Source organism: Wasmannia auropunctata, unplaced genomic scaffold (assembly GCF_000956235.1).
Source record: "Wasmannia auropunctata unplaced genomic scaffold, wasmannia.A_1.0 LD336033.1, whole genome shotgun sequence".
NCBI classification, from domain to species: domain Eukaryota; kingdom Metazoa; phylum Arthropoda; class Insecta; order Hymenoptera; family Formicidae; genus Wasmannia; species Wasmannia auropunctata.
This window is the reverse complement of record NW_012026857.1, coordinates 617,861-629,727: the sequence shown is the minus strand read 5'-3', so window position 1 is coordinate 629,727 and position 11,867 is coordinate 617,861. Positions and strand designations below refer to the sequence as shown.

Sequence of the window (11,867 nt, the reverse complement as noted above, 5' to 3'; positions counted from 1 at the left end):
TATCCCCTGTGTGCCTTGTCGTTTTTTTTAAATAAAAAGAATGCATTTCCAATGTTGAAGAAAAGACGAATAATAAGAGTAACAGCATTAGCGATAGTAATATCGTGAATGTTCTGCTCGAAGTGTGTTTCAAACATTCGTTTCAAATATAAATCTTCAGAATGCGCCAAGCCTGGGTACGACAAAAGCAAGCAGGAGACGTACAAGAGATCGATGAGCCTGCCGCTGAAGCCGCTCAACATCGTCGCCGAGGTGTCCAACGGCGACGATCGGCGGAAATCGACGTCGGAGTGCGGTGGCGTCGGAAGCTCGTTCGAGTTTCCGCAGAGACGGAAGCTGGACGGTTTGCAGCTGACGCCGCTGATGTCGAAGCTGAGTCTGCTGGCCGACGAGCGAACCAGCGGTTTCTGCAGCCGCGAGACCACGCCGAGCGAATTTCGCGACCTGTCCGGATTTTCCGGCGGCGCGACGGTCACCGCAGCGACGACGACGAATCAGATGATCAGGCAGAAACTGGAGTCCGCCGAGAAGGAGGCGAGCGACGGCGAGGACGAGCTGGACGAGGACTGGGTCAACAAGGACGATCCCGCCGCCTGCCTCGTGAAAACCGAGCTCTTTCTCTGCGGCTATCAGAACATGGTGCTGGTGCTGCTGATGGAGAACGGCACCGCGAACAATCCGGATTTGATACATGCTTTGGTAGGTGCGAAAGTATCATAAAATTCATTTAACAAGATTTAAATTCAGGAGTAAAAAGAAATTACAAAGGATTATTTTTTATGAACAATAATATAATATAATATCACTTTTAAGAGAAAATTTAAGGAAATAATTAAAAGAATGGATTTTTTTATTGTCCGAAATATTTTCTCGAGTGTTATTCATGTCAATACGCAGTTATGAGAATAGACAAATGATTTGTTTTGCAGTTATACGAATAATAAATAATTTGTTTCGTATAGTGGCATACTTGCGTGAGCACGTTGGGTAAGCTCGAATCGCGGCTGCAACAGTGTCTGGAACCGCTGCCATCCACGGAGAACAAGGAGCTGTACAGTATTCTGAATGTGGATCCGCAGTGGGACACGGTGCAACGTTCTGGACTCTGGGGCGTTACCGAGTTGGACATCGTGTCCTGCCTTCACGACAGATTTACGCAAACCAGCAGTTTGACGGACATTATCGTCAGGTAATCTTCGAAGATCTTAATTCTTTAGAAAGCGAAAAAATTCATTGTTTACTTTATATTTAATCTATATTTGAGACTCCTTCTCTTTCTTATTCGCGAGCTGGTTTTAGTTTTTAGTGCGAATTCCTTGTAAAACAAATATCTTCTAATTAGGTGATCATGTTACAATTTCTCGCTTTACGAGATTTATTTTGCCTAGTTAAATTTGCAGAAAATTAAGAATAAGAAGTTCTTATAACATTACGTGGCGAGTGAACGTGTTAAGATATTATGATAAGAATCGAGTTTGCCTAGTTAAAGGCCTTGGCATAAGAGAATATTTTTATTGGGTAGAACGGAAGACACGGTGGTTTACGGTAACCAGAGCGGGGGAGTAGAAGTTTTCTACCAGCAAGCAGTGGCGCCGAACGCTTTCGCGGCGCTTCCCACCCCGGCGGATCTGATGGGGATCGTGGCTCTCAAGGCGAAACGTCGATTGGAACGGGATCACGGGATCGTGCTGCTGTAAATTGCGGGGACTGCGCGTTACTTCTTTTTCTTTTTTTTTGTCAGAAAAAAAAGGAGGAGGATAATGCATACGTTCACGATTTCGCTTATTTGCTCTCGGCAAGAGAAATTATCATATCCAGTACAAGAGAGGGAAAGAGAAAGAGGAGAATCGAATGTGTTACTTTGACGAGATAATTTTAACAACGGGAAATATACGGGAATGTTTTTCTACGTGTATTTTTGTAATCTGTGATTTTCCAATGTACCAAGCGTAAATTCCAAAAAGAATCGGCGGCAAAGATCGAAGAGCTTTTATATACCGCTGCAGTGTACCTACGTAATTCCTAGGCGTGTAATTACCGTGTCGAGAAATTTTCTACGATAGCGACCAACCAGTTTGTACTTTACCGTTTCATCAATCGTGCAAACCGATATCATAGCAAATGTTATTTATAATATGTTATATATGTTATTGTATATAAGATGTCTTAGAATCGACGGAAAGTAGATAGCGTTACATTGTTTTTAAAATAACTTGAGAGATAGTTTCTAAAATTTTAACCTACCTACGATATGTATCGTGAGAGGCGGGCATATCTCAGTAGATTCTGATTTATAAGTCAATTAGAAGGGAGAAGCCTTTTGGGAACCAGACTTCGAAAGTGAAGGTAAATAATGTAATATTGTCCGTAATTTAATTTTTAAAGCGAGTTTTAGCCTTAACAAGATTTTTATTGGATTCACCGTCTAAGTAATTACTATAAAAATACTCGCTTTTTCTATTATTTAAAAGTTACTAAGAGATGTAGAATATTGATATCTGAAGAAAAAGGTTGATTCCGGATTTTATGGGATACAGCACTGTATCTTAAGTGATTCTCGGACATCCTGTATATATAGCCGATTTATTGTACATACGCATTTATTATACATAACGCATAACGAGCCATTACTAACTTATTTGCATTTTAATCGAATCAGCGCGAATTAGACACTCAGTTTTATTAGAATTAGAGGATAGTTAAAGGTATAATGTATTCTCCGAGAAGAGAGACGGAAATCAGTATTTCGCGCTGCGTCCAGTATTTCTAGTCGTCCGACTTGCTTTTGTAGGGGAAAAAGAATAGAGATGAATAATAATATTGCAAGAATCATCTAATCGACGTTGTCAATTTTAATGTAAAAGATATTTTATGCGACGTTTTATGCGCTACTTTTTGCAACATCACCGCCGTCTCGGTGTTAATTAAATCAATTTTTTGTCTCATAGTATTTAAATAAAAATGTCGATGACCTCACGCAGAAATCTTCCTCGAGACAAGTTTTTCGTAACAACGATATGCAATATTTCCAAAATATTTATGTTGCGATTAATTTAAATGTTATTTAAATTGCTAATACAATGCATCGAGATTTTTTGGCGAGCAGAGAGATTGAATCATGTTTTATCATTGCGTGTATTCTCTGGTGATCTTTTTCTCTGTGCTCTTATGTTTTGTTTGCGATGAAGTCTAATAAAGCGATTTATCGTTCTTTACATACGTTCTTGAACTTCCCGGCGCATCCTGTGATCTTTTATATAATAAAGTTATTAGTTTTAAAGTCACTTTTTATTCGAATAATTATAAAGATATTTATTTTTTATTTTCATAAATACTATTTATGATTATTATACTACTCAACAAAATTAAAGCATCACTTAAAATTACACGTTACTTTAAGTTTTTCCTTTAGCGCTGATTTTAAGTAATGCTTTAATTTTATTGAGTACCGTATAATACAGAAGCCTTGAAATTTAATTATTAAATAATTATTCGTGAAGTGACAATCAAATGTTATGAGATGCTCCTGATAAATCAATGGAATTTAATATTGATATTAAATTTAATACTAATAAAATCGACAGGCACATTTGTCGTAGTTAACGCATCGTCTAAGCGTTTAAGGTAAACAGCAAAAAAGCATGCTCCAATTTAATATTACGTAGTATAAATGCATAAATGTATTAGAGGGTGTGTACACGGAAAAACTGCATTCTAACACCAGGCGGCATAAATATGTTTACTACGTGATACGGAAAGTGATATGTTTACGCGAAAAACTACTTTAATATGCCGAAGGTGACAAATCCGAAGTTGTTCCGAAGCGAATGAAAGAGATACCGAGATTTTATTATGGATCGCTCTAGCATTTATTAAATGGCTCTTTATATAATAATTATTATTATATCGCGAGTTTTTTTGTATAAATGCAGAAAAGCTTTTTTTAACCATTTCAATTCGACTTTAATAGGATTGAACAGTATTGTACGAATTTCCTATACATTTCTTTGCAATTTGCAGTTTTTTAAACATTTTGCAAAAGACGTATTTATTTTTGTAAAATAATGTTATCACTAACAGTAATTTCGTACAAGACCAAGATATATATACAACTAATAAATATTCTTACCAATTTACTACAATCGATTTATCAGAAAATAATTTGTCTAAAATTACGTAAAATGGAAATTTTTGTGACGCAATACTGAGGACCTTCAGAAAACTTGCTTATATGCATAGCTATAGGATCAATCGGAGAAATGTGGTATCGTGTGCTAATTAGGAAGGCGAGCCCACCTCGAATACGTGTCGTCAAGCGTATATCACGGCTTTAATGATGCGTTTAATTAAAAAAAAAAAACCTGTCGTCGTCACCGGCTTGATTTATGGGCCACTGACCACGAAGAACGTGGCACAAACAAGCCCCCGCCGTAGACCAATCGCGTGATAGTGAGGGCCGGTGAGCTTGATATTTAAAGGCAAACTCGATGCAGCTCGCGATAATCGAGTGCTCGGTATCCTCCTAGAAAAGACTTTTTACCGGTTTCCTCGATTTCGAGATTCATCATGGTAAGTTGGAGAACTAACTCCGACTAGACCTAATAGAATTTATTTTCTTTTTTAATTTACTTCATTATTGAGTCCAACACTTACATACAATTCGCAAAGACGGACTTTTTTGAGATCCTTCTATGTGATACGCATCGTGGAAATCCGTTGTCTCGTTTATAACAAACATTTATTTATTAATTCATTTATTTGTCCTAATAATAAAATAAATTCTTTGCGTTTCCTTCCAGACGACCTACACCGATAAAGGACTCCAGGTAAACAGGCATTTCTCACCAAAATGTTGGAAAGACGTTGATTTCTCGTCTGGAATTACTGTTATTTAAAATTTATATATAGTAATTATAGAGAGAATAACTATTAGAAATGTGACGCGATATCTGCATTTTTCAGCCCATTGGAGGAAAATTTCTCAGTTTCGATCACATAAGATTCTGGGTCGGAAATGCAAAGCAGGTAAGTTCTCATACGCGCAGTGTTTCTTAATACGTGGGAATATTTTAGAAAAAAAACTCAGAAATCGAATGTATAGTGTTCATTATGAGTCTGCTCTTTATCTTTATGGTTCTCTTCGAATTTTATCAATTTTATCAAGCTATCTATGTACACAAACTTTGTTGGTTTTATTCCTGAATCTTTCTTATATCTTGAATCGTTCTTATATTTTCCACGTGTCAGAAAATGCCTCGTATATAAAGTGAAATATAAGAAAAAAAAAATATAGAAATTGCATAGATTATATGCGAAAATGAATTGCGTCGCTTGTAGGCCGCCAGTTTCTACCGATGCAGAATGGGATTCGAGCCGTTTGGATATCGCGGTTTGGAGACTGGCTCCAGACGAACAGCCGCGTACGCCGTCAGACAGAACAAAGTAAGTAATTTTTTTAGTCGCACTGACGAATGTATAAGCAGCAGTAGAGATCAAAATTAGAAAAAATTCTTCAATAGATTTACCTTAATTAACGGCTTATTTTTAACGACAAAGAATAGTTCTTTTCGAAATCTTACGATACGATCGCCCAAGACGTATAGTTTTCTCATTATCAACATCATCGATCGTAGATAGTGTTTGTATTCGAATCTCCGTACGAGCCTGATAACGAAGAAATGTCGGAGCATCTTTCTCGACATGGGGACGGCGTGCGAGATGTGGCGTTCAACGTTGAAGACGTCGACACCATTGTGATGGTAAAGAAATGAAAGAGATGCTTTTTCTTCGCTGAAAAAATAGAAGTTCCTCTAAAATTAAAAGCGACACTTTATTTTTTTTTCTATCGGAAAATGACAGCAAAAGTAACTTTCAACTTTGGCTACGTTTTTCCACTCGCAATGCTCTTGGAATCATTTCATTCTTGTTTGTCAAGTCAAATGTTAAACAAGGACAAATAATGCTCTCAAGAATTGCAAGCGTTAAGTTAAACGCAGCCTCTATCTTCATGTTAATATTTTAAACGATATGCGTATGCAGATTGCTAAGGAGAGGGGCGCTGAAATAGTGCGCGACGTATGGGAGGAAAGCGACGAACACGGCACCGTGAGGATGGCCACTATGAAAACCGTAAATATAAAAATATATACGATTACTTCCCTACGATCTGCGATATCATTGTTTTCTGGATGACAATTAATGTCTTTTTTATTTTATAGTATGGCGATACACTCCATACGTTAGTCGACAGGACGAGGTACAAGGGCTTCTTCTTGCCGGGCTTTGTGAGGTCACCGAAGGATGCTCTTATCGAACAATTGTGCGTATGCAAAAGCGCGATATAGTAGCAAAAGCCAGAATCATTCCACTCTAAAAAGAAAACTAAAATAATATTTTAATCACAATATTTCGCATATCTCTCGGACGAAAAGAGAATATTTTATTCGTTAGAAAAATTAAGGACATTCTTTATTTTAAATTCCCCGATAAATTTAAAATATCCTAGAATTAATCTCTAATATGTTGAGCGCAAAAGAAACATGGGATACTCATGTTTCTAACATAACTAACTGTAAACTAATTCGATGTACTTATTTTATCGTAGGCCGCGAATACATTTGAATTTCGTGGACCATGTGGTGGGTAATCAGCCCGACAGTCAGATGGAACCCGTCGCGGAATGGTATGTAAATGGTGAATTTATCTATTTGTGAACGTAAACACGTTTATGCTAACGAGAAGTCGTATATACAATCCAACGCATTTTCTCCTGATTTTATTTTAGATTAGTAGTTGATAACAACGTATGTTACAATTCATTAGTAAAATGCTACGTTAGTGCATTAATGTAATAATGTAGAATAAAATGCGTTCTCACGCTCATCGAATATACTGTGAGAGATCCATAAATTAGATATCTCCAAATTCCCGCTGATAAAATATTCATAGGCTGAAAAATAAAATACTTAACTCAAATAACGAATTTCTCTTTCTCTCTCAGGTACGAGAAGTGTTTACAGTTCCACAGATTCTGGTCGGTGGACGACACGCAGCTGCACACGGAATATTCCGCGCTACGGTCCATCGTGATGACGAACTGGGAGGAGACGGTGAAGATGCCCATCAACGAGCCCGCGCCAGGGAAGAAACGATCCCAGATTCAGGAGTACGTCGAGTACTACGGAGGCGCCGGCGTGCAGCATATCGCCCTCAATACCGGCGATATTATTACAGCGGTATAAGATAATAATTGCGCGTCCTTAATTATATCTACGCGTATTTCCTGCAAAATGCCGTGCAATATAAAAGCAGCTTTAAAAAACCCAACTTTTTGGTTACAACTCTCTTAATATTTTTATTCTATAATTTTTACTAATTAATAATAATTAACACATGAGTTTCTTCAATATTTTTAATTCACTAAAATTAAGATATAAAAAATGTCACACACATACACACACACACACACACAACCGTTCTCACGCTCTATTTTTTTTGCAGATAACAAATCTGCGTGCCAGAGGGATGGAGTTTCTCGATGTACCCGACAGTTATTACGACATGCTCAGAAACCGTCTGGAAGCCAGTGGCACGAAAATCGTAGAGGACTTGGATATACTACAGGTACCTTTATTGATAACGATCTAAAGCTAACGGTACAAGTTGCAACACGTTTTCTATTAATTCAATTGTTATTCGCTTTGTAGAAATTAAAGATATTAATAGACTACGACGAGAACGGATACCTTCTACAAATATTCACGAAAAACATGCAGGACCGGCCAACGCTGTTCATAGAAGTCATACAGAGGCGCAACCATAACGTAAGTATATCGAAGGAAAAAGTGCGTAGCATCGTAATTTTACATCTGTAAGTTTACAAAAATTTACTAGTATCTAAAAAAAAAAACACGAAGAAAAGTTAACTAATATTTAAATAATCGTATTTAATTTGCTATTTCTTCCTTAGGGTTTCGGCGCCGGCAATTTCCAAGCATTGTTCGAAGCGATCGAATTGGAGCAAGCGAAACGTGGGAATCTGTAGAATGCCAACATTGCTGATATATTTGTAAAATTAGAACCGTTAGCCCGCATAAAGTAAATCCTATGAAAGAGTGACGGACGAGTATCTTTGTACTTAATTGTATTAGTCTACTTATTATAATGAGATATCACATTAAAAAGTGTGTTTATGTATATAAAATCGAAATTTATTTCAACACCGTCTAACATTCCGGCTACATGTCGTTATCTATTGATAATTAATAATTCGTTCACACTGATAATGAAGAGCTGTATGCTTTATTTGTCGCGACTCAATGAAAAAAAATGTCAAGGTTCTACGTTTTTCGTATATGTGGAATAGATAATCAACTTGTCCGTATTAATTCTTGTATTTAATGGCCAACATTTTCGTATTACAAAAATACACAGCATTTTAAAATGTAAAATATGTTACAATACATTTCAAAGCGTAGTAATGCAAAGATATTATCTGCCGTCGAAATCAAACGATCTCTCGATCAATGAGACATCTACGTGTGTAATGTGCTAGTTACAACTAAAAAATGTAAATGTCTTTTCAGACAACATATATACAAATATGTGTGTATGTGTGTGTGTGTGTATTGTATGTGTATATGTATATATATATATATATGTTGTATGGAAAAAAGCGACGAAATTACTTAAAACTGTGTGTGATATCGGATGTTTCTAGATTCGTTCTCTCTTTTTTTTTTCTTATCGTGGCCAAGATATAAGCGGGAGAAATATTCTTCATATAAAACTTGTAATATTATCTATAGAAAGAGAATAGGGATAGGAATAGGATTGGTGGTTGTGACGAGAGGGTTATCGATGAGATTAAGGTGGCTCACTTATTAATCGCGATCTCCGGGGGCTCCGTCCGTCGCTCGACAACCTGTGTGTGTGTGTCTGCACACACGCTCGTCGCAAAAGTCAGCCTGATCCTCCTCGCTCATACGCTGTCGTGAATGCTAAGGCGGAAGATGTCATGCTGACAGTAGTACGAATTACCCATTGGCTTCAGCACGAAACATTGCGAGAAGGCGTGCGGTGGATCCTCGTCTGCCTGTAATCAGACGCAAGCTATTTGCTATACATATACATATAACGATATGTTCTGAAAAGCACATGACAAAAGAAAAAACAATGTTAATGCTTAATTACATCGAAGTGTCATACGATTCAATTTTTAACGTTAAAAGTACAGAAGTAATACAGCTTTTTAAATGTTAATGGTAGCTTAATGATTGTTCCAATTTGTTCAGCAATTTAATCTTGTGTCGAGCTCTGTTCGTCTAAGCGTCGAATTAAATCCCAGTGATCCCAGACACGTACATTTGCGCAACTTGCACGGGAACCTGGTCGCTTGTGGCCCGTGATTGCGCGTCTGAGACCTCTGAATACATCACATGCATGTCTACGTTTTATAACGTGAACATTTTAGATTGGCACACGTTATTCAAGCAAAATATATTAATGAAAGAATAAAAGAATTGCGTAGGGAGAGACACGTAGCAATTAAAAATAAAAATTGTATAACAGACTGAAAAAAAAAAATCAAATTGCATGAATTAAGACAATCGTAGATGTTAATAAAATTGAAATTTTCACAGTTACACTTAGTTTTAAACATAACACAGACTTTTAGCAGCAGCGCAGCCTGTAAAAATATAGAGATACGTTATACTGAGTTTCATTGATCCAGAAATTTTGCGATAGGTCAAGATAAAACGAAAGCGAATACGTGACGTGAAACATCGAGCAAGGCTTGCCTGTTACCCACGGTACGCAGAGTAACGAAGATTTTGCGATACCTGATGCCTAAACCGTGTCGTGTAACGCAAGTCTGAAGATGTCATGCTGCACGTAAAAGCTGGTACCGACCGGCTTCAGGACAAATGTCTGGATGTACGCGTGAGGTTGATCCTCGTCAGTCTGTACGATCATTAATAATCTCTAAATATCTCTCGATACTGATGAAAACCTACTTACTACAAAACTTGTTTTCCGTCTAGAATTTCTACCTACAATTTCTATTTTCTCCTGCACGTTAAAACTCGTTTTATTTCCAATAAGTGCATCGCATCTAAGAATTTCTCTTTTCATACAAATATGTAAAAATCAAGTTCGTAGTACCATTAAAAATTAAAAATTAAATTACTGAACCGATTGGATTAGTATAAAACATAACTCACATATGCTTTAAAATAATATAATTTTAATATCATTTTCTATCAATATAACTTTAATGCTACCGCCACTATAATTAATTGTATTTTTATTGTATTTGTATTGTGGATGAAACAGAACAGTGGCTGTTTACAGAATAATCATTACTAGCTATACTTTCCTTACCTGCAACCTTCCTAGTACATTAATAAGAACTCCACCATCGAACATTGGTTGCGAATCAATCGCTGTTATTATCCGATTTATTTTTTGAAAGGATAAGCTCTGAAAAAGAAAAAAAAATTAATATAGCAAGGTATTCATTTTATTGGATTTATATTAATGATTAATAAATTAAAAAGATTTGAAAATCAATATAGAAAGTTCAAATGTGCAAACCAAACATAAGTATTTGATAAAGTGTAAATACAAAGTCTAATATATTTGCATATAAATATTATATATTTATAACGTGTGCTCAATCTCTAGAATCTGTTATTTCTATTTGGCTCTAACTTCTACTTTAATTCTGGAGTGATCAAATTTTATAACATTTTTAAATTAGACTGACGTCACTCAGTTCTACAGATAGATTAAAAGTATTGAAACTAGTTTCTGGACTTGCGGCAATAAACTTCGTACAAAGAAAAGCATGAAGATCATAGAAGCTTATTAATATCAAGCCTGCCATGAAGAACGCTATAAAGATATTAACGCCTTCTACGAAGAGGACATTTCAACTGAACATAACGTTCTTCTTGAATCCTATCAATGCAATCCCGACGGTCGACAATAAGCCAGCGATAAGAACAGAGATTTTCAAGTTCCTTTCCTCTCGGATCCGAGAGGAGGAAGACACTTCTCGCAAGACGGATGATGAATCCGCTACCGTAAATCGCAGACCGATTATCAGACGGCGGCGGGGGGAGGAAGCTTTACTCACAGTTAACTTCTCCATGATTTTGATAGCGCCCTGTATCTGCAAGCCCTCGAACGTCATGAAGGACGTCTCCGCCTGTGGGCAAAAAGAGAGGTTATGTCAGTAGTCAGCCGCGAGACCGGGCGGGGTGGTCGTGAGAGAGAGTCGCGCGACGGACCCTCGCGCGCGCGCGCGAGGAGGAACGGCTTACGTTGTACATGTTTATGAGGTTCGGCCGTTGCGCCGGGTCGTCGAACATCGCGTAATACTGCTGGACGAAGCCCTTGCCGATCGCCTCGTACGGCACGTTCATCGTCATGGTGCTGCTGCGGACGGCAGTTGCGACCGGCGGCGACGGTGCGGCGGGTGTCAGGCACGCCGATTAACGCGACTCCACCACCTCCTCCTGGTCTCCGGGTGCTACTCCACGCACGTTCCGTCTCGACTTCCGTCCGGGGCCTTCCTTGCAGGGGGGGGGGAGGAAGGTCTACCTACTACGAGCGCGAAGCGGCGCCGTGCGACATCCCTCGTGTCGTATCTACGTATGTATACGAGTGTATTACGAGTGCTGGAGGAACGTCGTCGAGCGCTCGCGAGTGACCGGTGACGAGACGAAGATACCTCCTCTCGCTCGCGCGATACATCGACGACACCGGCGCCGCCGGGAGCTTCTCGAACGTTCGTCGGCAACCGGCGTTCAGCTGCACCTCTTCGACAATCTCGGCAGTCGGCATCCTTCTCGCTCTCGCGC

General features: G+C 38.2%; 3 protein-coding genes across 6 annotated transcripts in view; 2 read left to right on the top strand and 1 right to left on the bottom strand.

The window, feature by feature from the left end:
- LOC105452347 overlaps positions 1–3,215 on the top strand; it is a 7,993-nt gene extending 4,778 nt beyond the window's left edge. For both annotated transcript variants that reach the window (XM_011693364.1, XM_011693363.1), the window contains exons 10-12: positions 161–699; positions 963–1,189; positions 1,523–3,215. In XM_011693364.1, the coding sequence (XP_011691666.1) occupies positions 161–699; positions 963–1,189; positions 1,523–1,697 (941 nt within the window). In that variant the 3' untranslated portion in view covers positions 1,698–3,215. The remainder of the gene's footprint in view (positions 1–160; positions 700–962; positions 1,190–1,522) is intronic.
- A 1,244-nt stretch (positions 3,216–4,459) lies between these two features.
- On the top strand, positions 4,460–8,199 carry LOC105452345 (4-hydroxyphenylpyruvate dioxygenase). The gene is made up of 12 exons (XM_011693356.1): positions 4,460–4,569; positions 4,800–4,826; positions 4,963–5,025; positions 5,338–5,442; positions 5,634–5,759; positions 6,040–6,129; positions 6,219–6,319; positions 6,605–6,682; positions 7,001–7,235; positions 7,501–7,623; positions 7,707–7,823; positions 7,970–8,199. Exons 1-12 carry the CDS (start codon positions 4,567–4,569, stop codon positions 8,042–8,044), a joined length of 1,143 nt encoding a protein of 380 aa, XP_011691658.1. The 5' UTR covers positions 4,460–4,566; the 3' UTR covers positions 8,045–8,199.
- Positions 8,200–8,377: 178 nt separating this feature from the next.
- Positions 8,378–11,763, bottom strand: LOC105452343 (probable nuclear transport factor 2). Of its 3 annotated transcripts, XM_011693354.1 has the most exons (5): positions 11,328–11,763; positions 11,141–11,212; positions 10,384–10,482; positions 9,843–9,963; positions 9,024–9,094 (listed from the first exon to the last, which is right to left on the bottom strand). In XM_011693354.1, the coding sequence occupies exons 1-4, from the start codon at positions 11,433–11,435 to the stop codon at positions 9,850–9,852; spliced, it is 393 nt and encodes a 130-aa protein (XP_011691656.1). In that variant the 5' UTR covers positions 11,436–11,763; the 3' UTR covers positions 9,024–9,094; positions 9,843–9,849. The 3 variants fall into 3 exon arrangements, with proteins under 3 accessions (XP_011691657.1, XP_011691655.1, XP_011691656.1); XM_011693355.1 differs by lacking the exon at positions 9,843–9,963 and having other exon boundaries at positions 8,378–9,111; positions 11,328–11,758; XM_011693353.1 differs by lacking the exon at positions 9,843–9,963 and having other exon boundaries at positions 8,378–9,094; positions 11,328–11,753.
- Between the last annotated feature and the right edge of the window lie 104 nt (positions 11,764–11,867).

Coding starts and splice junctions, on each gene's coding strand:
- LOC105452345 (XM_011693356.1), top strand. Junction 5,443..5,633: donor ACGCCGTCAGACAGAACAAA/GTAAGTAATTTT, acceptor CATCGATCGTAG/ATAGTGTTTGTATTCGAATC. Junction 6,320..6,604: donor GATGCTCTTATCGAACAATT/GTGCGTATGCAA, acceptor ATTTTATCGTAG/GCCGCGAATACATTTGAATT.
- LOC105452343 (XM_011693354.1), bottom strand. CDS start 11,435: ATGACGATGAACGTGCCGTACGAGGCGATCGGCAAGGGCTTCGTCCAG. Junction 11,213..11,327: donor ACCTCATAAACATGTACAAC/GTAAGCCGTTCC, acceptor TTTTGCCCACAG/GCGGAGACGTCCTTCATGAC. Junction 10,483..11,140: donor AAATCATGGAGAAGTTAACT/GTGAGTAAAGCT, acceptor TTTCTTTTTCAG/AGCTTATCCTTTCAAAAAAT.